The 25,181-nt window shown below is 39.0% G+C and overlaps 1 protein-coding gene across 1 annotated transcript in view; it reads right to left on the reverse strand.

The window, feature by feature from the left end:
* LOC113568824 (NACHT, LRR and PYD domains-containing protein 3-like) overlaps window positions 1-25,181 on the reverse strand; it is a 45,372-nt gene that overhangs the window by 13,227 nt on the left and 6,964 nt on the right. The window contains exons 6-11 of the mRNA XM_035526148.1: window positions 19,309-19,479; window positions 12,250-12,420; window positions 9,336-9,506; window positions 7,497-7,667; window positions 4,506-4,676; window positions 1,983-2,153 (exon numbers count right to left, since the gene is read on the reverse strand). Coding sequence (XP_035382041.1) covers window positions 1,983-2,153; window positions 4,506-4,676; window positions 7,497-7,667; window positions 9,336-9,506; window positions 12,250-12,420; window positions 19,309-19,479 — 1,026 coding nt within the window. The remainder of the gene's footprint in view (window positions 1-1,982; window positions 2,154-4,505; window positions 4,677-7,496; window positions 7,668-9,335; window positions 9,507-12,249; window positions 12,421-19,308; window positions 19,480-25,181) is intronic.

Consider the following 25,181-nt stretch of genomic DNA (forward strand, 5'->3'; position numbering starts at 1 on the left):
GGTCAGTCAGGGAGTCATTAATTAACCCATCAGATTACAATTTGAATAAATCTTCACCAATAAATCAAGGGTGTGGGTTACATAAACATTAATATTATTACCTGAGAAAGGTTTCATTTCTGTCCAGCACTTAATATTTTATATCACTTACAAGTATCTTCAGTTCTTTGATTCATCCCCTCGAAAAAGGTTGCATTTCAAGATTCCAAAAAATTCTAATTCTGGTTATAATTCTATGTGTGGTTATATTTCTACATGTAGTTATATTGCTACATTTGGTTATAATTCTACATGTGATTATAATTCTATGTGTGGTTATATTTCTATGTGTGGTTATAATTCTCAGTGTATCTGAATTATGTAGTATCAAATGATGAATTATGCATGCAGAAATGTCTGACACACAATATCGCTACTTCACACAACTAATTTATTCACTAAAATCAGTCATTTACATTAACACACACAAAAAAAAAACTAAACAAGTCAGCAGAGCTGTGGAGCTACAGTGAGAGTGGACACAGCTGACACTACAGCAGACCTGTGGGGCTACAGTGAGAGTGGACACAGCTGACACTACAGCAGACCTGTGGGGTCACAGTGAGAGTGGACACAGCTGACACTACAGCAGACCTGTGGGGCTACAGTGAGAGTGGACCCAGCTGACACTACAGCAGAGCTGTGGGGCTACAGTGAGAGTGGACACAGCTGGCTCCTCTGTCTCTGTTTGCTGTGTCCACTCTCTTCCATGTCCTCCTCCTGGACACTTTCACAATCAAGTTCTTCTGTCTTTTCTCTCTCCTGCTGTCTTCTTACTAAAGAAGGTTGCCATGGCAATAGCATTACTCTTTCTCTTCATCCTGGTTGTTTTCTGTCTCTCTATACTAACTGTAAACGAACAAGCAGGAGTATTTTATATTCTAGCGAGTTCCTTATATTTAAGGAAGCTAACATTGGCCTCATTAGCTTTGTTACAGTACATCAGGCACCCAGTGTGACACACACACACACACACACACACACACACACACACACACACACACACACACACACACACACACACACACACACACACACCTCACTCCTTCTCTCCTCCTAATCTCCTGATTATTGATTACTGTGCCAGCTACATGTTTCATAAAAACACCTGTGGAGAGAGATCACAGATTTATTTTAACGAATAACCAATAAACCTTTCAGGTCTATTGAATGAATATTAACTTGTTGTGTTCTTTCCTCCATCACGGCTGTCAGTTCAGCTCATCTCAACATGTCTTGAACACACGGTGTAAATCATAATGAGAACAGGGTCTCCCACCCAAAAACACAAGGGAATCATGTGTGATTGTAAAAGTGTCCTGTAATGTGTCTAGAACCTCAATGGTTCAGCTTTAAATGTTTTCATTAAGACTTTAAGGGCTTTTATTTGCAGAGAGATTAGAATGACTGATGTTTACAGTGTTTCTATACATAAACTAGATAAAATCACTCAGTGAAAATCTTACATTAGAACACTTCATTTTACAACACTGTTGTTGGAGTTTCTGAATATATTCATCCTGTAAGACATTTTGCAAAATTTCTGTGCTCAGGTGACCAAAGATGCAGCTTGTGGACAAAATACCAAAGTGCCTAGTTGAAGCAGCATTGTAATAAATACACCTGTACATGTGGACAAGGACTCATCTTGGTCTTCTGTTTACAATGTTATATTTCTCTTATAGACTTGAAAATCTGCTCATGCATCACAGATGTAACTCTTTGTCTCCACAGTGTGGTCATTTAATAAAATGCAGTGAGGTTTCAACAAAAAAACTATATTTAGAAATATTTAAAAAGAGAACTTTATAATATAAAAGTGTAAACTTCCATGCATTGCCTTGCCTGGCAATGTTTGTTTAATACTGTACTATAATGGAGTTGACACTGACCTTTTTAAAATGGCTCTTTATTTACATTCAAAAATAGTCACAGAAACTCACCTGAGAATCTCCAGTTTACACTGTGAACTCTTCAGTCCAGCACAGAGCTGCTCCACTCCTGAATTCTGCAGGTCATTATTATTCATCTCCAGCTCTCTCAGTGAGTTTTCTGTTTGTAGAACTGATGTGAGAGATTTGCAAGACTCTTCATTGAGACCACAGCCAGATAGTCTGTAAACGAGTAACTACAGTAAATAATGTAGTTCAGTCAGAGGATGATGAATTAAAAGATCTGAACTGCTAAAAACAATGTAAAGAAGAGATTGGAAGGTCTGGAACACACTGATACATTTTCAGCCTTTTAATTTTACAAACACAGTAACATTTCAACACTACTGTGTCTTCATCAAAGACAAAATGGACAAAAACATGACAAATAACATTCATTAGCAACCTAAGACAGGTGACTAAATAATGGATGGTTAGTGATCACACTATGAGTCACTGATCATGAAACATTCTCCTCTGCCTTTGCTTTACCCAGTGAGGTCCTGAGTTCTGTCTTTGTGGTGCACCGAGAATCCCGGAGGCTCAATAGCTGAGTCAGGGACCCCATCAGTCAGTCAGGTGTGTGTGTGACTCAGACCCAATCAGTCAGTTAAGTATGTGTAAGGCAACTATCTTATGTCTGCTGTTGACATGAAATGTGTCCCTGGAGTTTGTCCTTCATGGACTGTATGTGTGCAGTAAAATACTGGGGAGAAGAGGACCGTTCACATGTTGTTTCAGTTGGATCAGAACTTCGACTCACTTCTCACTTCTCTTCACTACAGCAGAGCAGTGGGGCTACAATGAGAGTAGACACAGCCGACACTACAGCAGACCTGTGGGGCTACAGTGATAGTGGACGCAGCCGACACTACAGCAGATCTGTGGGGCTACAGTGAAAGTGGACACAGCTGACACTACAGCATACCTGTGGGGCTACAGTGAGAGTGGACAAAGCTGGCTCCTCTGTCTCTGTCTGCTGTGTCCACTCTCTTCCATGTTCTCCTCCTGGACACTTTCACCATCAAGTTCTTCTGTCTTTTCTCTCTCATGCTGTCGTCTTACTAAAGAAGGTTGCCATGGCAATAGCATTACTCTTTCTCTTCATCCTGGTTGTTTTCTGTCTCTCTATACTAACTGTAAACTTACAAGCAGGAGTATTTTATATTCTAGCCAGTTCCTTAGATTTAAGGAAGCTAACATTAACCTCATTAGCTTTGTTACAGAACATCAGGGACCCAGCATGCCACACACACACACACACACACACACACACACACACACACACACACACACACACACACACACACACACACACACTTCACTCCTTCTCTCCTCCTAATCTCCTGATTATTGATTACTGTGTCTTGTTTGTCTTTCTTTCTCTCTTGTAATTAAGTCCACAGGTTCGCTCGTCCAGTGCTGAACATTGTTCCTCACTACTGTGTTCAGATGTCCTGAGTTTACTGTCAGCTGTCTGCTCAGTTTCTCTCTCTGCTGACTCCACGTCTTCTACCATCACTGTTCTATTTTAGTTTGATGTCTCTGGCTTGATGAAAAAATTAACAGCCAACATTCACTCCTAAATCAAGCTAATCTGACGTTAGCGTGAGGTATCTAGGTGTAATAACCAACAATATACTGTAACTTGGCAAGCTTAAGGTTACTAATATTAGCCAGCTACATGTTTCATAAAATTACCCATGGGGAGAGATCACAGGTTTATCTTAAGGAATAACCAATAAACCTTTCAGGACTATTGAATGAATATTAACTTGTTGCGTTCTTTCCTCCAGCATGGCTATCAGTTCAGATCATCTCAACATGTGTTTAACACACGGTGTAGATCATAATGAGAACAGGGTCTCCCACCCAAAAACACAAGGGAATCGTGTGATTGTAAAAGTGTCCTGTAATGTGTCTAGAACCTCAATGGTTCAGCTTTAAATGTTTTCATTAAGACTTTAAGGGCTTTTATTTGCAGAGACATTAGAATGACTGATGTTTACAGTGTTTCCATACATAAACTAGATAAAATCACTCAGTGAAAATCCTACATTAGAACAGTTCATTTTACAACACTGTTGTTGGAGTTTCTGAATATATTCATCCTGTAAGACATTTTGCAAAAATCTTTGTGCTCAGGTGACCAAAGATGCAGCTTGTGGACAAAATACCAAAGTGCCTAGTTGAAGCAGCATTGTAATAAATACACCTGTACATGTGGACAAGGACTCATCTGGGTCTTCTCTTTACAATGTTATATTTCTCTTATAGACTTGAAAATCTGCTCATGCATCACAGATGTAACTCTTTGTCTCCACAGTGTGGTCATTTAATGAAATGCAGCAAGGTTTCAACAGAAAACTATATTTAGGAATATTTAAAGAAGAGAAATTTATAATATAAAAGTGTAAATTTCCTTGCATTGCCTTGCCTGGCAATGTTTGTTTAATACTGTACTATAAGGGAGTTGACACTGACCTTTTTAAAATGACTCTTTATTTACATTCAAAAATAGTCACAGAAACTCACCTGAGAATCTCCAGTTTACAGTATGAACTCTTCAGTCCAGCACAGAGCTGCTCCACTCCTGAATTCTGCAGGTCATTATTATTCATCTCCAGCTCTCTCAGTGAATTTTCTGTTTGTAGAACTGATGTGAGAGATTTGCAAGACTCTTCATTGAGACCACAGCCAGATAGTCTGTAAAAGAGTAAATAAAGTAAATAATGTAGTTCAGTCAGAGGATGATGAATTAAAAGATCTGAACAGCTAATAAAAATGTAAAGAAGAGCTTGAAAGGTCTGGAACACACTGATACATTTTTAGATTTTTAATTTTACAAACACAGCAACATTTCAACATTACCGTGTCTTCATCAAAGACAAAATGGACAAAGACATGACAAATAACATTCATTAGCAACCTAAGACAGGTGACCAAATAATGGATGGTTGGTTCATAAGTCAGTGAATGGCAGTTACCATAATCAGAGTCCAAATATCAAAATATCCCACCCCTAACACCATAACAGGAAACAGAACAACACAGATCTCATTCAATGTTTCACAAATACAAATACACTAATATACAAACAGAAAATATTGTTGGAAGACATGCAGAGTAGTGATTATGGAGGAATAAACATTGCAGTATTGATTATGGAGGAATAAACACCGCAGTAGTGATTATGGAGAAATAAACACTGCAGTAGTGATTATGGAGGAATGAACACTGCAGTATTGATTGGACAGAATGCAGACAGCATAATCTTTTACTGGTGTTTACATTCCTGTGCTCACACTATGAGTCACTGATCATGAAACATTCTCCTCTGCCTTGGCTTTTCCCAGTGATGTCCTGAGTTCTGTCTTTGTGGTGCACCGAGAATCCTGGAGGCTTAATAGCTGAGTGAGGGACCCCATCAGTCAGTCAGGTGTGTGTGACTCAGACCCCATCAGTCAGTCAGGTGTGTGTGTGATTCAGACACAATCGGCAGTTAAGTGTGTGTAAGGCAACTATCTCATGTCTGCTGTTGACATGAAATGTGTCCCTGGAGTTTGTCCTTCATGGACTGTATGTGTGCAGTAAAATACTCGGGAGAAGAGGACCGTTCACATGTTGTTTCAGTTGGATCAGAACTTAGACTCACTTCTCACTTCTCTCCACTACAGCAGACCTCTGGGTCTACAGTGAGAGTGGACACAGCTGACACTACAGCAGACCTGTGGGGCTACAGTGAGAGTGGACACAGCCGACACTACAGCAGATCTGTGGGGCTACAGTGAGAGTGGACACAGATGACACTACAGCAGACCTGTGAGGCTACAGTGAGAGTGGACACAGCTGACACTACAGCAGAGCTGTGGGGCTACAGTGAGAGTGGACACAGCTGACACTACAGCAGAGCTGTGGGGCTACAGTGAGAATGGGCACAGCTGGCTCCTCTGTCTCTGTCTGCTGTGTTCACTCTCTTCCATGTCCTCCTCCTGGACACTTTCACAATCAAGTTCTTCTGTCTTTTCTCTCTCCTGCTGTCTTCTTACTAAAGAAGGTTGCCATGGCAATAGCATTACTCTTTCTCTTCATCCTGGTTGTTTTCTGTCTCTCTATACTAACTGTAAATGTACAAGCAGGAGTATTTTATATTCTAGCCAGTTCCTTAGATTTAAGGAAGCTAACATTAACCTCATTAGCTTTGTTACAGTACATCAGGCACCCAGTGTGACACACACACACACACACACACACACACACACACACACACACACACACACACACACACACACACACACAGACACACACACACTTCACTCCTTCTCTCCTCCTAATCTCCTGATTATTGATTACTGTGTCTTGTTTGTCTTTCTTCCTCTCTTGTAACTAAGTCCACAGGTTCACTTGTCCAGTGCTGAACATTGTTCCTCACTACTGTGTTCAGATGTCCTGAGTTTACTGTCAGCTGTCTGCTCAGTTTCTCTCTCTGCTGACTCCACTTCTTCTACCATCACTGTTCTATTTTAGTTTGATGTCTCTGGCTTGATGAAAAAATTAGTAGCCAACATTCACTCCTAAGTCAAGCTAATATGATGTTAGCGTGAGGAATCTAGGTGTAGTAACCAACAATATACTGTAGCTTGGCAAGCTTAAGGTTACTAATATTAGCCAGCTACATGTTTCATAAAAACACCTGTGGAGAGAGATCACAGGTTTATTTTAAGGAATAACCAATAAACCTTTCAGTTCTATTGAATGAATATTAACTTGTTGCGTTCTTTCCTCCAGCATGGCTGTCAGTTCAGCTCACCTCAACATGTGTTGAACACACAGTGTAAATCATAATGAGAACAGGGTCTCCCACCCAAAAACACAAGGGAATTGAGTGATTGTAATAGAGTCCTGTAATGTGTCTAGAACCTCAATAGTTCAGCTTTAAATGTTTTCATTAAGAATTAAAGGGCTTTTATTTGCAGAGAGATTAGAATGACTGATGTTTACAGTGTTTCCATACATAAACTACATAAAATCACTCAGTGAAAATCTTACATTAGAACAGTTCATTTTACAACACTGTTGTTGGAGTTTCTGAATATATTCATCCTGTAAGACATTTTGCAAAAGTTCTGTGCTCAGGTGACCAAAGATGCAGCTTGTGGACAAAATAACAAAGTGCCTAGTTGAAGCAGCTTTGTAATAAATACACCTGTATATGTGGACAAGGACTCATCTGTGTCTCCTCTTTACAATGTTATATTTCTCTTCTAGACTTGAAAATCTGCTCATGCATCACAGATGTAACTCTTTGTCTCCACAGTGTAGTCATTTAATGAAATGCAGCAAGGTTTCAACAGAAAACTATATTTAGAAATATTTAAAGAAGAGAACTTTATAATATAAAAGTGTAAATTTCCTTGCATTGCCTTGCCTGGCAATGTTTGTTTAATACTGTACTATAAGGGAGTTGACACTGACCTTTTTAAAATGCCTCTTTATTTACATTCAAAAATAGTCACAGAAACTCACCTGTGAATCTCCAGTTTACAGTGTGAACTCTTCAGTCCAGCACAGAGCTGCTCCACTCCTGAATTCTGCAGGTCATTATTATTCATCTCCAGCTCTCTCAGTGAGTTTTCTGTTTGTAGAACTGATTTGAGAGATTTGCAAGACTCTTCATTGAGACCACAGCCAGATAGTCTGTAAAAGAGTAAATACAGTAAATAATGTAGTTCAGTCAGAGGATGATGAATTAAAAGATCTGAACTCCTAATAAAAATGTAAAGAAGAGCTTGAAAGGTCTGGAACACACTGATACATTTTCAGCCTTTTAATTTTACAAACACAGCAACATTTCAACATTACTGTGTCTTCATCAAAGACAAAATGGACAAAGACATGACAAATAACATTCATTAGCAACCTAAGACAGGTGACCAAATAATGGATGGTTGGTTCATAAGTCAGTGAATGGCAGTTACCATAATCAGAGTCCAAATATCAAAATATCCCACCCCTAACACCATAACAGGAAACAGAACAACACAGATCTCATTCATTGTTTCACAGATACAAATACACTAATATACAAACAGAAAATATTGTTGGATGACATGCAGAGTAGTGAATATGGAGGAATAAACACTGCAGTATTGATTATGGAGGAATGAACACTGCAGTAGAGATTATGGAGGAATAAACCCTGCAGTAGTGAATATTAGTGTATGAACACTGCAGTAGTAATGATGTTGGGATGAACACTGCATTAGTGATTATGGAGGAATGGACAGAATGCAGAGAGCAGAATCTTTTACTAGTGTTTACATTCCTGTGCTCACACTATGAGTCACTGATCATGAAACATTCTCCTCTGTCTTTGCTTTACCCAGTGAGGTCCTGAGTTCTGTCTTTGTGGTGCACCGAGAATCCCGGAGGCTTAATAGCTGAGTCAGGGACCCCATCAGTCAGTCAGGTGTGTGTGTGACTCAGACACAATCGGCCAGTTAAGTGTGTGTGAGGCAACTATCTCATGTCTGCTGTTGACATGAAATGTGTCCCTGGAGTTTGTCCTTCATGGACTGTATGTGTGCAGTAAAATACTGGGGAGAAGAGGACAGTTCACATGTTTCAGTTGGATCAGAACTTCGACTCACAATATCGCTACTTCACACAACTAATTTATTCACTAAAATCAACCATTTACATTAACACACAAAAAAAAACAACTGAAAAAGTCAGCAGGCCTTTGGGGCAACAGTGAGAGTCGACACAGCTGACATTACAGCAGATCTGTGGAGCTACAGTGAGATTCTTTCAGTGGAGTTCTTTCCTCCAGCACGGTTATCAGTTCAGCTCACCTCAACATGTGTTGAACACATGGTATTAATCATAATGAGAATGGGGTCTCCCACCCAAAAACACAAGGGAATCATGTGTGATTCTAAAATACATTTTACTAAATTTCTACTCTCAGGTGACCAAAAATGCAGCTTGTGGCCAAAATGCCAAAGTGCCTAGTTGAAGCAGCATTGTAATAAATACACCTGTACATGTGGACAAGGACTCATCTGGGTCTTCTCTTTACAATGTTATATTTCTCTTTTAGACTTGAAAATCTGCTCATTCATGACAGATGTAACTCTTTGTCTCCACAGTGTGGTCATTTAATGAAATGCAGTGAGGTTTCAACAGAAAACTATATTTAGAAATATTTAAAGATGACAACTTTATAATATAATATAAAAGTGTAAATTTCCTTGCATTGCCTTGCCTGGCAATGTTTGTTTAATACTGTACTATAAGGGAGTTGACACTGACCTTTTTAAAATGCCTCTTTATTTACATTCAAAAATAGTCACAGAAACTCACCTGAGAATCTCCAGTTTACACTGTGAACTCTTCAGTCCAGCACAGAGCTGCTCCACTCCTGAATTCTGCAGGTCATTATTATTTATCTTCAGCTCTCTCAGTGAGTTTTCTGTTTGTAGAACTGATGTGAGAGATTTGCAAGACTCTTCATTGAGACCACAGCCAGATAGTCTGTAAAAGAGTAAATACAGTAAATAATGTAGTTCAGTCAGAGGATGATGAATTAAAAGATCTGAACTGCTAATAAAAATGTAAAGAAGAGCTTGAAAGGTCTGGAACACACTGATACATTTTCAGCCTTTTAATTTTACAAACACAGCAACATTTCAACATTACTGTGTCTTCATCAAAGACAAAATGGACAAAGACATGATAAATAACTTTCATTAGCAACCTAAGACAGGTGACCAAATAATGGATGGTTGGTTCATAAGTCAGTGAATGGCAGATACCATAATCAGAGTCCAAATATCAAAATATCCCACCCCTAACACCATAACAGGAAACAGCACAACATAGATCTCATTCGATGTTTCACAGATACAAATACACTAATATACAAATAGAAAATATTATTGGATGACATGCAGAGTAGTGAATTATGGAGGAATAAACACTGCAGCAGTGATTATGGAGGAATGAACACTGCAGTAGAGATTATGGAGGAATAAACCCTGCTGTATTGATTATGGAGGAATGAACACCGCAATAGTGATTTTAGAGGAATAATCACTGTAGTATTTATTATGGAGGAATAAACACTGCAATAGTGATTATGTAGAAATAAACACTGCAGTAGTAACTATGGAGTAATGAACACTGTAGTATTGATTATGAAGTAATGAATATTGCAGTAGTGATTATGGAGGAATAAACACCACTGTATTGATTATGGTGGAATAATCACTGTAGTATTTATTATGGAGAAATAAACACTGCAGGAGTGATTATGTAGAAATAAACACTGCAGTTGTGATTATGGAGGACGAAACATTGCAGTAGTGATTATGAAGGAATAAACACTGCAATAGTGATTATGGAGGAATGAACACTGCAGTATTGATTGGACAGAATGCAGAGAGCAGAATCTTTTACTAGTGTTTACATTCCTGTGCTCACACTATGAGTCATTGATCATGAAACATTCTCCTCTGCCTTTGCTTTTCCCAGTGAGGTCCTGAGTTCTGTCTGTGTGGTGCACCGAGAATCCTGGACACTCAATAGTTGTGTGAAGGTCCCCATTAGTCCGTCAGGTGTGTGTGAGTCAGACCCCATCAGTCAATCAGTTGTTTGTGAGGCAGACCCCATCACTTAGTCAGGTGTGTGTGACTCAGACCCCATTAGTCAGTCAGGCTGCTCTATCTCTTCCTCACTCTCTTTCTCTCACACACACACACACACACACACACACACACACACACACACACACACACAAACACACACTACTTCTGTCTCTCTCTCACAGACAAAAAATAGATCTGCCTCTTTCTCTCTGTCTCTCTCTATTTCAGACACACACACACACACACACACACACACACACAAACACAGATAATAGTTCTCTCTGTCTCTCTCTCTCTCTCTCGCACAAACACACACACACAGATAATAGTTATCTCTCTCTACCACACACAGATAATAGTTCTGTCTCTCTCTCTCTACCACACACAGATAATAGTTCTGTCTCTCTCTCTCTCTCTCTCTCTCTCTCACACACACACACACACACACACACACACACACACACACACACACACACACTTCACTCCTTCTCTCCTCCTAATCTCCTGATTACTGATTACTGTGTCTTGTGTATCTTTCTTTCTCTCTTGTAATTAAGTCCACAGGTTCACTCGTCCAGTGCTGAACATTGTTCCTCACTACTGTGTTCAGATGTCCTGAGTTTACTGTCAGCTGTCTGCTCAGTTTCTCTCTCTGCTGACTCCACGTCTTCTACCATCACTGTTCTATTTTTGTTTGATGTCTCTGGCTTGATGAAAAAATTAGCATCCAACATTCACACCTAAGTCAAGCTAATATGACGTTAGCGTGAGGTATCTAGGTGTAGTAACCAACAATATACTGTAACTTGGCAAGCTTAAGGTTACTAATATTAGCCAGCTACATGTTTCATAAAAAACACTCGTTGAGAGAGAGCACAGGTTTAACTTAAGTAATAACCAATAAACTATTCAGTTCTATTGAATGAATATTAACTTGTTGCGTTCTTTCCTCCAGCACGGCTGTCAGTTCAGCTCACCTCAACATGTGTTGAACACACGGTGTAAATCATAATGAGAACAGGGTCTCCCACCCATAAACACAAGGGAATCATGTGTGATTGTAAAAGTGTCCTGTAATGTGTCCAGAACCTCAATGGTTTAGCTTTAAATGTTTTCATTAAGACTTTAAGGGCTTTTATTTGCAGAGAGATTAGAATGAATGATGTTTACAGTGTTTCCATACATAAACTAGATAAAATCACTCAGTGAAAATCTTACATTAGAACACTTCATTTTACTGTTGTTGGAGTTTCTGAATATATTCATCCTGTAAGACATTTAGCAAAATTTCTGTGCTCAGGTGACCAAAAATGCAGCTTGTGGACAAGGACTCATCTGTGTCTCCTCTTTACAATGTTATATTTCTCTTCTAGACTTGAAAATCTGCTCATGCATCACAGATGTAACTCTTTGTCTCCACAGTGTGGTCATTTAATGAAATGCAGCAAGGTTTCAACAGAAAACTATATTTAGAAATATTTAAAGAAGAGAACTTTATAATATAAAAGTGTAAATTTCCTTGCATTGCCTTGCCTGGCAATGTTTGTTTAATACTGTACTATAATGGAGTTGACACTGACCTTTTAAAAATGGCTCTTTATTTACATTCAAAAATAGTCACAGAAACTCACCTGAGAATCTCCAGTTTACAGTGTGAACTCTTCAGTCCAGCACAGAGCTGCTCCACTCCTGAATTCTGCAGGTCATTATTATTTATCTTCAGCTCTCTCAGTGAGTTTTCTGTTTGTAGAACTGATGTGAGAGATTTGCAAGACTCTTCATTGAGACCACAGCCAGATAGTCTGTAAAAGAGTGAATACAGTAAATAATGTAGTTCAGTCAGAGGATGATGAATTAAAAGATCTGAACTGCTAATAAAAATGTAAAGAAGGGCTTGAAAGGTCTGGAACACACTGATACATTTTCAGATTTTTAATTTTACAAACACAGCAACATTTCAACACTACTGTGTCTTCATCAAAGACAAACTGGACAAAGACATGACAAATAACATTCATTAGCAACCTAAGACAGGTGACCAAATAATGGATGGTTGGTTCATAAGTCAGTGAATGGCAGTTACCATAATCAGAGTCCAAATATCAAAATATCACACCCCTAACACCATAACAGGAAACAAAACAACATAGATGTTATTCAATGTTTCACAAATACAAACACACTAATATACAAACAGAAAATATTGTTGGAAGACATGCAGAGTAGTGATTATGGAGGAATAAACACTGCAGTAGTGATTATGGAGGACGAAACATTGCAGTAGTGATTATGAAGGAATAAACACTGCAATAGTGATTATGGAGGAATGAACACTGCAGTATTGATTGGACAGAATGCAGAGAGCAGAATCTTTTACTAGTGTTTACATTCCTGTGTTCACACTTTGAGTCACTGATCATGAAACATTCTCCTCTGCCTTTGCTTTTCCCAGTGAGGTCCTGAGTTCTGTCTTTGTGGTGCACCGAGAATCCTGGAGGCTTAATAGCTGAGTCAGGGACCCCATCAGTCAGTCAGATGTGTGTGAGGCAGACCCCATCAGTCAGTCAGATGTGTGTGACTCAGAGCCCATCAGTCAGTCAGGTGTATGTTTGAGGTAGACACCATAAGTCAGTCAGGTGTGTGTGAGGCAGACACCATAAGTCAATCAGGTGTGTGTGAGGCAGACCCCATCATTCAATCAGGTGTGTAAGAGGCAGACGCCAGTCAGTCAGTCAGTCAGTCAGGCTGCTCTATCTCTTCCACGCTCTCTTTCACACACACACACACACACACACACACACACACACACACACACACACACACACACACAATACTTCTGTTTTTCTCTCTCACACACAAATAATAGATCTGTCTGTCTCACACACACACACACACACACACACACACACACACACACACACATCGATAATAGTTCTGTCTTTCTCTTTTTCATGCAAACACATAAATAATAGTTCTCTCTCTCTCTCTATTTGACACACACACACACACACACACACAATACTTCTATCTCTCTAATTCACACATACACCGATAACAGTTTCTCTCTGTCTCTCTCTCTCTCTCTCTCTCTCTCTCCATCTCTCTGATGCACACTCACACACACACACACACCTAATAGTTCTGTCTTTCTCTCTCTCTCTCTCTCTCTCTCTCTCTCTCTCTCTCTCTCTCTCACTCTCATACACACACAGACACACACACACAGACAATAATTCTGTCTCTCTCTCACACACAAATAATAGTTCTGTCTCTCTCTCTCTCTCTCTCTCTCTCTCTCTCTCTCTCTCTCACAGAGACACAGATAATAGTCCTGTTTCTCTCTATCACACACACACATAGATAATAGTTCTGTCTCTCTCTCTCTCTCGCACACACACACACGGATAAGACAAAGTATTGTCATGTTTAACTATCAAGTTTAACTGGAGCACTTAAGATTCTTACAAGTACAGGGGTTTTAAAATGTGATAAACCAAAGTAAATTAGTAAATAGATTAAAAAAAAACAACAACTCAACTTTCAAGTAACAAACAAGAGAACAACAATTTTGATGAAATTTTTGATGAACAACACAAGAAACCATCCAAACACACAGCAGCTAACAGGAGTGGAACAGTAGCATCTTGCAGCTAAGGACAAAACTATGGATAAAGCCATGGAAGTCGGGGAAAATTACATGAAACATAAAAGGATAATTTACCTTCAAGCCTTCTTTCAGGGAATATCAAGGAAAGAACATAAACCCCACATTTTAATACTTGATTCATCCAAAAAGTAGCTCCTTTGCTATTGTAGCTAGTAACTAATACAGTGAACCAAACCACCATCACCAGTGTCCTGTTATATACAGAATACAGTGAACCAAACCACCATCACCAGTGTCCTGTTATATACAGAATACAGTGAACCAAACCACCATCACCAGTCTCCTGTTATATACAGAATACAGTGAAGCCTGGCACAGGGCTCTCTGTGCCATAACAAGCCACATATAAAAAGGGGCATATGTAATGGAAGACAGATAGTTATTGAAGATGAAGATGAGGATAACACCATCCTAACTGTGAACATTTATCACAACGGCCCCGTCATGTTTCAAGGCAGTGAGGCCTCTGCTCTGTTCAGGAAAACTTTACCTTTATCAGAACAGCAGCAGAGACTAAGAGAGTAACTGAGGAGGAGGAGACTAGTAGCCACGTAGTCCAGGGTTCAGGGGAGGGACGGGAAAACACCTCACAGACCAGCACAACACAGGCCAGACCAGCACAACACAGGCCAGACCAGCACAACACAGGATAAACCAATACAACACAGGTTAAAACAGCACAACACAGGCCAGACCAGCACAACACAGGATAAACCAACACAACACAGGATAAACCAGCACAACACAGGTTAAAACAGCACAACACAGGCCAGACCAGCACAACACAGGCCAGACCAGCACAACACAGACACATGGAGATCATGGTATTCCAGCAAAGAGAAAGTCTTTCTCTCCAGGAAGATGAGACAATAGAATTCAAACATCTTCTTCTGTCCAACCCACCATCCAATGAACCCTCCCAGCATCTCAAAGCTCAGCTGGACCCGTTAAAAACTCACTGCTGGAACTGAAAGGAGAAGTGTTGGAGCTCCAGAAGGACAGAGAGGCTCTCAGGAGGGAGCTCAGTGCAGTCAGAGAGAAAGTACAGCTCAGGGACAATACCATGATCACCCTGAAGGAGGAGCTACAGAGACTAAAAGAGAGGTACTACAGCTCAGGGACAGTACCATGATTTCCCTGAAGGAGGAGCTAGAGACTAAAAGAGATGAGCTACAGCTCAGGGACAGTACGATGATCACCCTGAAGGAGGAGCTACAGAGACTAAAAGAGAGGAACTACAGCTCAGGGACAGTACCATGATCACCCTGAAGGAGGAGCTACAGAGACTAACAGAGAGGAACTACAGCTCAGGGACAGTACCATGATCACCCTGAAGGAGGAGCTACAGAGACTAACAGAGAGGAACTACAGCTCAGGGACAGTACCATGATCACCCTGAAGGAGAAGCTACAGAGACTAAAAGCCAACCAGCAGACCTCTGATTCTGCAGAGCAACACTAAATCAACTCTGAACCACAGACTGCCACACTGAGCACCATCCGGTCCATCCACACTCAGTCAGATAAAAAAACCTAATACAAATATTCCTCCAGATGCAGGCATAGTCATTTTAATTGATTTTAATGGAAAATTCTTAAACGAGGAACAGCTTTTCCCAGGATCTAAAGTTGCAGAAGTTTGGTGTTCCTGAACCAGCAATGCCCTCCAGCTTCTTACACATGCCATCTCAGGTAATCCAAGCCACCTCATTATCCAGAATGACTTGAGGGCAAAGCAAGAGTGTAGCAGAGTGTGTAAGAAGAGTAGCACAGACCTCCACAGAGACCTTCCCCTCCTCCAAAATCACCATCTCTACCATCCTGCCCAGTAGAGACTTCCATCCAGCTACAATCCACATGATAAATGTAGAGATCTCCTGTGGATGTGCACTGTTGGCTAATGTGCACCTGACACACCACTCCAACCTCAACATCTACAGCCTTCATGACCACGTCCACCTGCACAAGGACACTGTGAGCATCTCTGCCAGCTGCCCAGCAAGCCATCCACAGTAAAGTACACCTGCCATCAACACCCACCCCCAAAACACAGCCCAAACAGCAGACCTACGCCTCTGTAGTACAAACTCCACCCTCCACAAACGCTACAGAGATGGAGAGATCAAATGGATGCTCAACCTCATATGTCAAGGTCACAATTCATTAATGAAGAAATAGATAAATAGATAAATGAATTAATAAATAAAAAGACAAATAAATAAATATCACTGTTTATAGGTTAGTCATTACACCATCTTAATATGTATGTTTGTATACATGAATTGTACATATTTGTATATATAATATCAACATACTCCCTCACTTTTACAGGTTTATCTCATTTTATTTGTATTTGTGTTTTTCCTTTCATACTTCATTTAAATAATGAAACCATTATCTGTCTTTCTATGGAACATTCAAGGTATAACATCATCCCTGTTTGGGTACAAAAGTATAAACACTGAATTCACAAATAACACAAAAGATAAAGACATTATAAATCTCCTTGAAACCTGATGAAAATCTGATTCGGTGACTCACTGTCCTTTAAACTACAAGGAAATCCTCCTCCCTGCTGTTACACTCCCTGACATTAAAAGAGGGAGAGATTCAGGTGGAATCACTATCTGGTAGAAATCAGAACTATCAAAGTTCATAATTCCTCTGAAATTAGAAAAATCACTGAAATACAAACAATCAGATCAAGCCAAATTACTTCAAAAACAAATCTACATGACCCACTGGAACACACAAATACAAGTACAAAGTAAAATGCAGTATTAACTGTCTATGAAACAGAATACTGTAGCAGATAACCTGCTCAAAGTGACTGATATTAAACACAGAACCATGTTGACAAAGTCCAGACTCAATTAACATGGCCTGGCGGTCCAGACCAGCCAATATAAGACATCAGTGCAACAAAGACACTGTAGAAACATTCAACCAAATACATCAAATATACTTTACAAAATTTGAGATGGTCCACCCCAATTTAAGTATCTATGGAACACTGACAAACAGGTCAGTGTGTTAGGAAGGATGAAGTATTCTGCACTTTCTCACTGAATGTGAAACTATATATATATATACTGGTCTATATACTATTAGGCTGTAGGTATCTCATTAGCTAGCACTACTATTAACAACATCCTCCATATTCTGGATCAAATGGATTCAAATACATATGAAGGAATCAACATTAGCCAATCCCTGATTACTATGTTATTATCCACATAATCTTCCAGAAGGTTTAATTGAAGTGATTTACCATTTACCCAAGACATTTATCTAAACATTTATTTAGCTAAACTAAAGCTAGCAAATAACTAGAATCACAGACAGTTATATTAATGTTTATGGGGAACTGGATGCCAATTCTTTTAATAAGCAAATCAAATTCTCAGAAAATTAATCAACTTTTCGATCTACCTGACACAAAATATCGGATGTGAACACAAATATACACCCCCCCACACACACACAGAGCATGATATGATAGGGTGTCTTCAGGCATCCCCAATTCAGATGTAAGACTTTTTAATACAACTTCCAATGTAATTTAAGACCAAATTTGCAGTGAGGATGTACAAAAATGAAATCAGTTTGAATAAATCATAAATAAATATTATGTTTAAATACTGTCATTGAGGAACAGATGCTTCCAGATTAATTTTGAAGAGAGACATAAGAACACTTAATAATCCAAGAGGACAAGAAATTGACACAAAATCTGACAGAAAAAATATATCTAGTTAACTTGGGCACTTTCTACAAAAAATTCTTGATAGTGAGAGCAGAGTTAGTGAACGGTTACTTCCCTGTAATGTTCATATGTAGCTAGCTAGATAAAGCTGGAGCTAATAAACTGATTTCTGAGAGGACTGCAGACCATATACACAAAATATGTAGAAAGTTACACATTTATAAATCGAGTGAAACATTTTGAGATGGACAGTGTCAGATGAATCAGTCTGACTAGAATTTCCTGTGGAGATCCAACACCGGTTGCTAGTCACCTGGACTTAGTTTTGGTAACATTGATTAGCTAGCTAGTGTGGTTCCTAGATTTTTCCCACATTCCAGTACATTTATGAAGTACACTTTAAATAGAAAATTAAATTAATGGAAGAGAATAGCTGGTCCAGTATTTATTACATTACAAACAAATGTGGCATAGTCCGGAGAATATCTAACAATCACACACAACATCTCCACCACTATGTTCAAACATACATGATTCAATATATGCACCAACCATCACTGAACATACATGCACAAAGAACACCAACCATCAGGGGATATACACACAGAGCACCACCCATCACTATACAAACATACATTCAAAGGGGACAATTTAGAATATTCAATCAACCTAACTTCCGTGTTTATGGACTGTGGAGAGGAAACCAGAGATCCTGAAGGAAACCTACACAGATAAGGACTGAAACCCAAGACTCTAGTGCTGAGAGAAACAGGGAAACTCCACTCAAATAGGGAGCCAAGAGCCAAGTGCAGACAGAAACCTCACTGAGGGAGGAACTCAAACCCAAGACCCTAAGGCTGATGGGCAAATGAACTGAACACCAAGCCACCATACTGCCTAACTAACAGCATAACAATAACAACATAACAATATAACAATAATAAAGATGATAATAATTCTTCTTCTTCTTCTTCTTCTTCTTCTTCTTCTTCTTCTTCTTCTTTTTCTTCTTCTTCTTCTTCTTCTTCTTATTATTATTATTATTTCTTTATTTTTTAATACTAGTTGTGTAAACCTGATCATGCAGTAAAACGTAACTCTTTGTGGCCACAGTGTGGTCATTTAATGAAATGCAGCTAGTTTCACCAGAAATTTATTGTCTGGATCTATACATCTTTGTCCCGCAGTACCTTATTTTAACTCTGTTAATGTTGCACTACAAGGCAGTTTTGTAATTTCTTTAAAGAAGAGGGCAATCACATTTGATAAATTGTGCACCATAATGGTTCCATTTGAGAATAAATTAACAGAAACTCACCTGAGAATCTCCAGTTTACAGTGTGAACTCTTCAGTCCAGCACAGAGCTGCTCCACTCCTGAATTCTGCAGGTCATTATTATTCATTTCCAGCTCTCTCAGTGAGTTTTCTGTTTGTAGAATTGATGTGAGGGATTTGCAAGTCTCTTCAGTGAGACCACAGCCAGATAGTCTGTAAAAGAGTAAATACAGTAAATAATGTAGTTCAGTCAGAGGATGATGAATTAAAAAATCTGAACTGCGAAGAAAAATTTTAAGAAGAGCTTGAAAGGTCTGGAACACACTGATACATTTTCAGCCTTTTAATTTTACAAACAGTAACATTTCAACAACTGTGTCTTCATCAAAGACAAAATGGACAAAGACATGAGAAATAACATTCATTAGCAACCTAAGACAGGTGACCAAATAATGGATGGTTGGTTCATAAGTCAGTGAATGGCAGTTACCATAATCAGAGTCCAAATATCAAAATATCCCACCCCTAACACCATAACAGGAAACAGAACAACACAGATCTCATTCAATGTTTCACAAATACAAATACACTAATATACAAATAGAAAATATTGTTGGAAGAGTAGTGATTATGGAGGAATAAACACTGCAGTAGTGATTATGGAGGAATAAACACCACAGTATTGATTATGGTGGAATAATCACTGTAGTATTTATCATGGAGAAATAAACACTGCAGTAGTGATTATGGAGTAATAAACACTGTAGTATTGATTATGGAGGAATGAACACCGCAGAAGTGAATATTAGTGTATGAACACTGCAGTAGTAATGATGGTGGGATGAACACTGTAGTAGTGATTATGGAGGAATGGACAGAATGCAGAGAATTATTATTCATCTCCAGCTCTCTCAGTGTGTTTTCTGTTTGTAGAACTGATGTGAGAGATTTGCAAGACCCTTTAGTGAGATTACAGCCAGATAGTCTGCAAAGAAATACACAGAGTACAAAATGCAGTTCAATCAGAGAATCTACAGACAACACAAAAGGAGTTTATGATAATGAAAAGATATTACTAATTTTGTGTGTGTGTGTGTGTGTGTGTGTGTGTGTGTGTGTGTGTGTGTGTGTGTGTGTGTGTGTGTGCGCATGCACAAAATATGAGACACAGGTCATGAATGAAGTCCATGTATTTCTCTTCAAATAGAATGGTGCCACTTGATGGAAGAGCTGTCATGATGGTGGCATCACCTGTGTGATGCCATTTCCTGTTTTTGAAATTCCTTCACATGATTAATAGTTTAGGTTTTCCAATCTTTACTATTGTCCTATTGTTTATTCATTTTCTGTAACTGCATACAATTCTGATATCAACAATGTCTATAAGTCACAGGAGACTACTCGACCATTCAAAACTTGCTGATGCAGACAACTAACCAAAGCTAAGTGTCTACTAGCTATCTAGTATTTGTATTTCACCATGACTTCAGTCATTTGTTGCTTGTGTTGAGTGCAGCATGTTTAGATTAATCATTACTGATAAATGTATCTATGAGAAGTACAGATTCATCATTAGCGAATAATCTACAATTCTCACAGTTACATTTATCATTAATCATTAATGATAAACATATCTCTGGTTACAGGAGACTCTCAGCTTCAGTATGTAAACTACAGAGCTCTGGTTATACGAAAATAAGGTAATAAAATGTGTTGGGGTAAAGGCCAATCATTATTCTGTATTTTCATGAGGTGATCTGTGATCTAATTATAATAGGCTTTGAAGCTCTCTGTAGCAGGTGCAGAGAGGTGCAAGACTGTCTGAAAGCATGAATAATGTTTCTGGGGTATCTTAAGGTCAGAGACCTTTTGGGACTCTGAGTGCAGAACTGAGGCTCTGATACAGGTGGTTTCAAGGCTTCTGTACAAGTCTAAGGCAGATTACTCTGAATTGTTCCAGTGAGAAATAACTTCATTAGTGTTGAAAAAGATCTCTGTTTTTAAAAGACTTGAAAGCCTCTTTGAGAGTTCTGTGGCTAAGCAAGGTTCATTATTTTCCCACAAGGGCAGAGTGATACTGACCTGCCACATCATCTTGCAGGTGTTTGGTGGTGTGAGTTGAGATCATCTTTGTTTAAAAAACATCTTCCAATGGGATATAATGGTGTCAAGTTTAACTTGCATAATGATGGATCTCAATTTGCATATATTGAATAATATATGTTTGAACATAGTGTTGGAAATTTCAAACACTAGTATGTAAAGAAGGTGGGACGATTACATAATCACTTCTGAAAACTGTATAAAAATATGTGTTGTGTGTGACTGTTAGACATATTCTGGACTATGCCTCGTTTGTAACATTAAGCTCAGAATAAAGACGGGACCGGCTATTCTCTTCAAATGGACCAGTACCGTCAGCAGTAGGGTTATCAACACCAGCTGATAGATGACCCAGAGCTGCGTTGTTCTGTGACCAGGGTCTGAATCCACACACGTGCACTGTTATAGGTAAGTCCTGTTTGAAACATTCTGCATAGGTGGTATTAAGACCTTGTCCACAGAGTTTTGTAGTAGGTCTTGGGCGTCTTAAAAGTGCAGACTGAGAATTGACTGAGAGTGTCCATAGAGTGAGAATAGACTGATAAAATATAAAAATAGCAAAAAAGAGTAATAGTTAGAAAACCAGCCGGTGAAAATGAAAATGATTTCATAAAAATCTTTCTGTAAACGGAAAATAAAAATGATTAATAAAAATGATAAAGTAAAGACAAATGTGCAGTGAATAAAGAGAGAAAGAGAGCTCCAGAGAAAAAGTGCTGAAGAGATAAATGTTAAATGTTGTTTGTTCCAGTTGTTTTTGTCTACATGTGGCCACAATGAGTGAAGTAAAGAAAATGCGCAGTGTGTTTGTCTTGATGTGGCTATCGCGAGTTAATTGATTACAAACAATAACGTACAATTATACAACATACCAGCATAACAGGTTTTTTTCAGGTTATAATTAAGATGATTGTGGTATGGTTGTATAGGGCAGAGGTCACTCATTTTAATCACTAAAGGAAGTGAATGGATACGCAGACAGATCTGTTTAAACATGATTAATATCATCTAATTATAAAATGCGTACATGCAAAATATATTGATGTGGTTTTAGTAATAAATATAATAAAGTAACTGATGAAGGTATAGTATGTAAAACCGGTTACAATTAAAGCAGTAGAGAACGTACATATTACGGACACATTAAAATAGTAGCAGTAGGAGAAGGTGGGATTAAAGTATTACAGGATAAGAAATATAACAATGTGAGTGGCGATTAATAGAATTTTAAATAGATAAATTTAATTTACTCAAATAAGTTACAGTTAAGTCAACATATGTATAAATGATGGAATTCAGATAAGCAAATTAGAAAATAATCATATGGATAGCGATTTGTTAAGTGAGAGTCAGGAAACACAAACACATTTTTGACTTGAGAAAATATATAGAAACTCTGCAGGTGTGGAGTGTTGGCAATGGCTAGAGTCAATAAATCTTAAATTGTAGCAGCTGACTGTCATAATTTAGATGAAGCTGAGGCTGCATTTCCTCATCTTAACTTAAGGGAACGAGTAAGGAGGATTTGGAAAAGAATCTGTTGGCTGAAGTGCTTAATTTATTGTTGTCTAGCCAAGTGCCTGGAAGAGCAACAGTTGGATTGGAGCACTTACTGTGGAAACTGTTTGAACCACTAACATTGATTATGGGAGGCAGCGAAAAGGGTTAAAGATTTTTGTAATGACAGACATGATGAACAGATGATTATGGCCTTCAGTAGGTCAGAAACTCCACCAAACTTTCTGTCTGCTGTGTGCTGTGTACTGTCTCTCTGTTACTGCTGCTCTGCTGTGTACTGTCTCTCTGTTACTGCTGCTCTGCTGTGTGCTGTGTACTGTCTCTCTGTTACTGCTGCTCTGTTGTGTGCTGTGTACTGTCTCTCTGTTACTGCTGCTCTGCTGTGTTCAATGTTATGCTTGGGTCATTTGGTATGTTTGGTTCGTGTTGTTCATTGCCTTATCTTTTGCAATCTTTGTTAGCCTGGTTCTTTACATTGATAATTCTCTACCTGGTTAGTGTTTCTTTATGCTTTATCTTATAATAATTTCCTCTGTACTTCAGCAATTCCTCACCTCATTTCAGGCTAAACTTTACTACTACATGATGTTTGGACTGATAAATAGACTTGTCCTGGGTAAATAAATACTAAACTTTAATACTACATGGTGAATGGAATGATAAATAGACTTGTATTTGGTATGTAAATACTAAACTCTACTACTACATGGTGTTTGGAATGATAAATAGACTTGTAATTGGTGAAATAAATTCAAACTTTTTACCACTGGTGTGTTGTTTGCAGTGTTTTTTGTTTTCACTTTAAGCTACACGTGCTGCTAGCCTGTTACTAGAGTTTACTTTTCTGATACATTTAGTTTTTTCACAATGAAGAACTCCAGTCACCTGTCCCATCTCACCTGTCCCATCTCACCTGTCTCATCTCACCTGCCCCATCTCACCTGTCTCATCTCACCTGCCCCATCTCACCTGTCCCATCTCACCTGTATTATCTCACCTGTATCATCTCACCTGTATTATCTCACCTGTATTATCTCACCTGTATCATCTCACCTGTCCCATCTCACCTGTCTCATCTCACCTGCCCCATCTCACCTGTCCCATCTCACCTGTCTTATCTCAGCTGTCTCATGACTTCTTTGATCTCATAACCTACAGTAAATTTAATTACATGCTCAGTTTCTTGTCCCACTCTAGTGTGGTGACTTCAACACACACAGTGTTGTTCCCTCATCTATGTTCCCTGAAAAAGGAAAGCTGAAAAAGAAGCAGCAGCCAGTTTACACACAGCTACTCTATCAGAACCACAGACCCCTGGGTTACTGCACTGGGTGCAGGGGAAGAGGAGGAGGTTAAGACAGGACAGAGCACCACCCATCACTGGACATACATTCACACAGAGCACCAACCATCACTGGACATACATACATACATACATACATACATACATACATACATACACACAGAGCACCAACCATCACTGGACATACATACACACAGAGCACCAACCATCACTGGACATACATGCATATAGAGCACCAACCATCACTGGACATACATACATACATACATACATACATACATACATACATACATACATACATACATACATACAGAGCACCAACCATCACTGGACATACATACACACACAGAGCACCAACCATCACTGGACATACATACATACATACATACATACACACAGAGCACCAACCATCACTGGACATACATGCACATAGAGCACCAACCATCACTGGACATACATGCACATAGAGCACCAACCATCACTGGACATACATACACAGAGTACCAACCATCACTGGACATACAAGCACACACACGCAGAGCACCAATCATCACTGGACATACATACATACATTCAGAGCACCAACCATCACTGGACATACATGCACATAGAGCACCAACCATCACTGAATGTATATGCACATAGAGCACCAACCATCACTAGACATACATACATACATACATACATACATACATACATACAGAGCACCAACCATCACTGGACATACATGCACACACAGACAGAGCACCAATCATCACTGCACATACATGCACATAGAGCACCAACCATCACTAGACATACATACACACAGAGCAGCAACCATCACTGGACATACGTGCATATAGATCACTAACCATCACTGGACATACATACATACATACAGAGCACCAACCATCACTGGACATATACACACACACAGAGCACCAACCATCACTGGACATACATGCATATAGATCACCAACCATCACTGGACATACATACATACATACAT

This window comes from Electrophorus electricus, chromosome 5, assembly GCF_013358815.1.
Source record: "Electrophorus electricus isolate fEleEle1 chromosome 5, fEleEle1.pri, whole genome shotgun sequence".
Classification (NCBI taxonomy): domain Eukaryota; kingdom Metazoa; phylum Chordata; class Actinopteri; order Gymnotiformes; family Gymnotidae; genus Electrophorus; species Electrophorus electricus.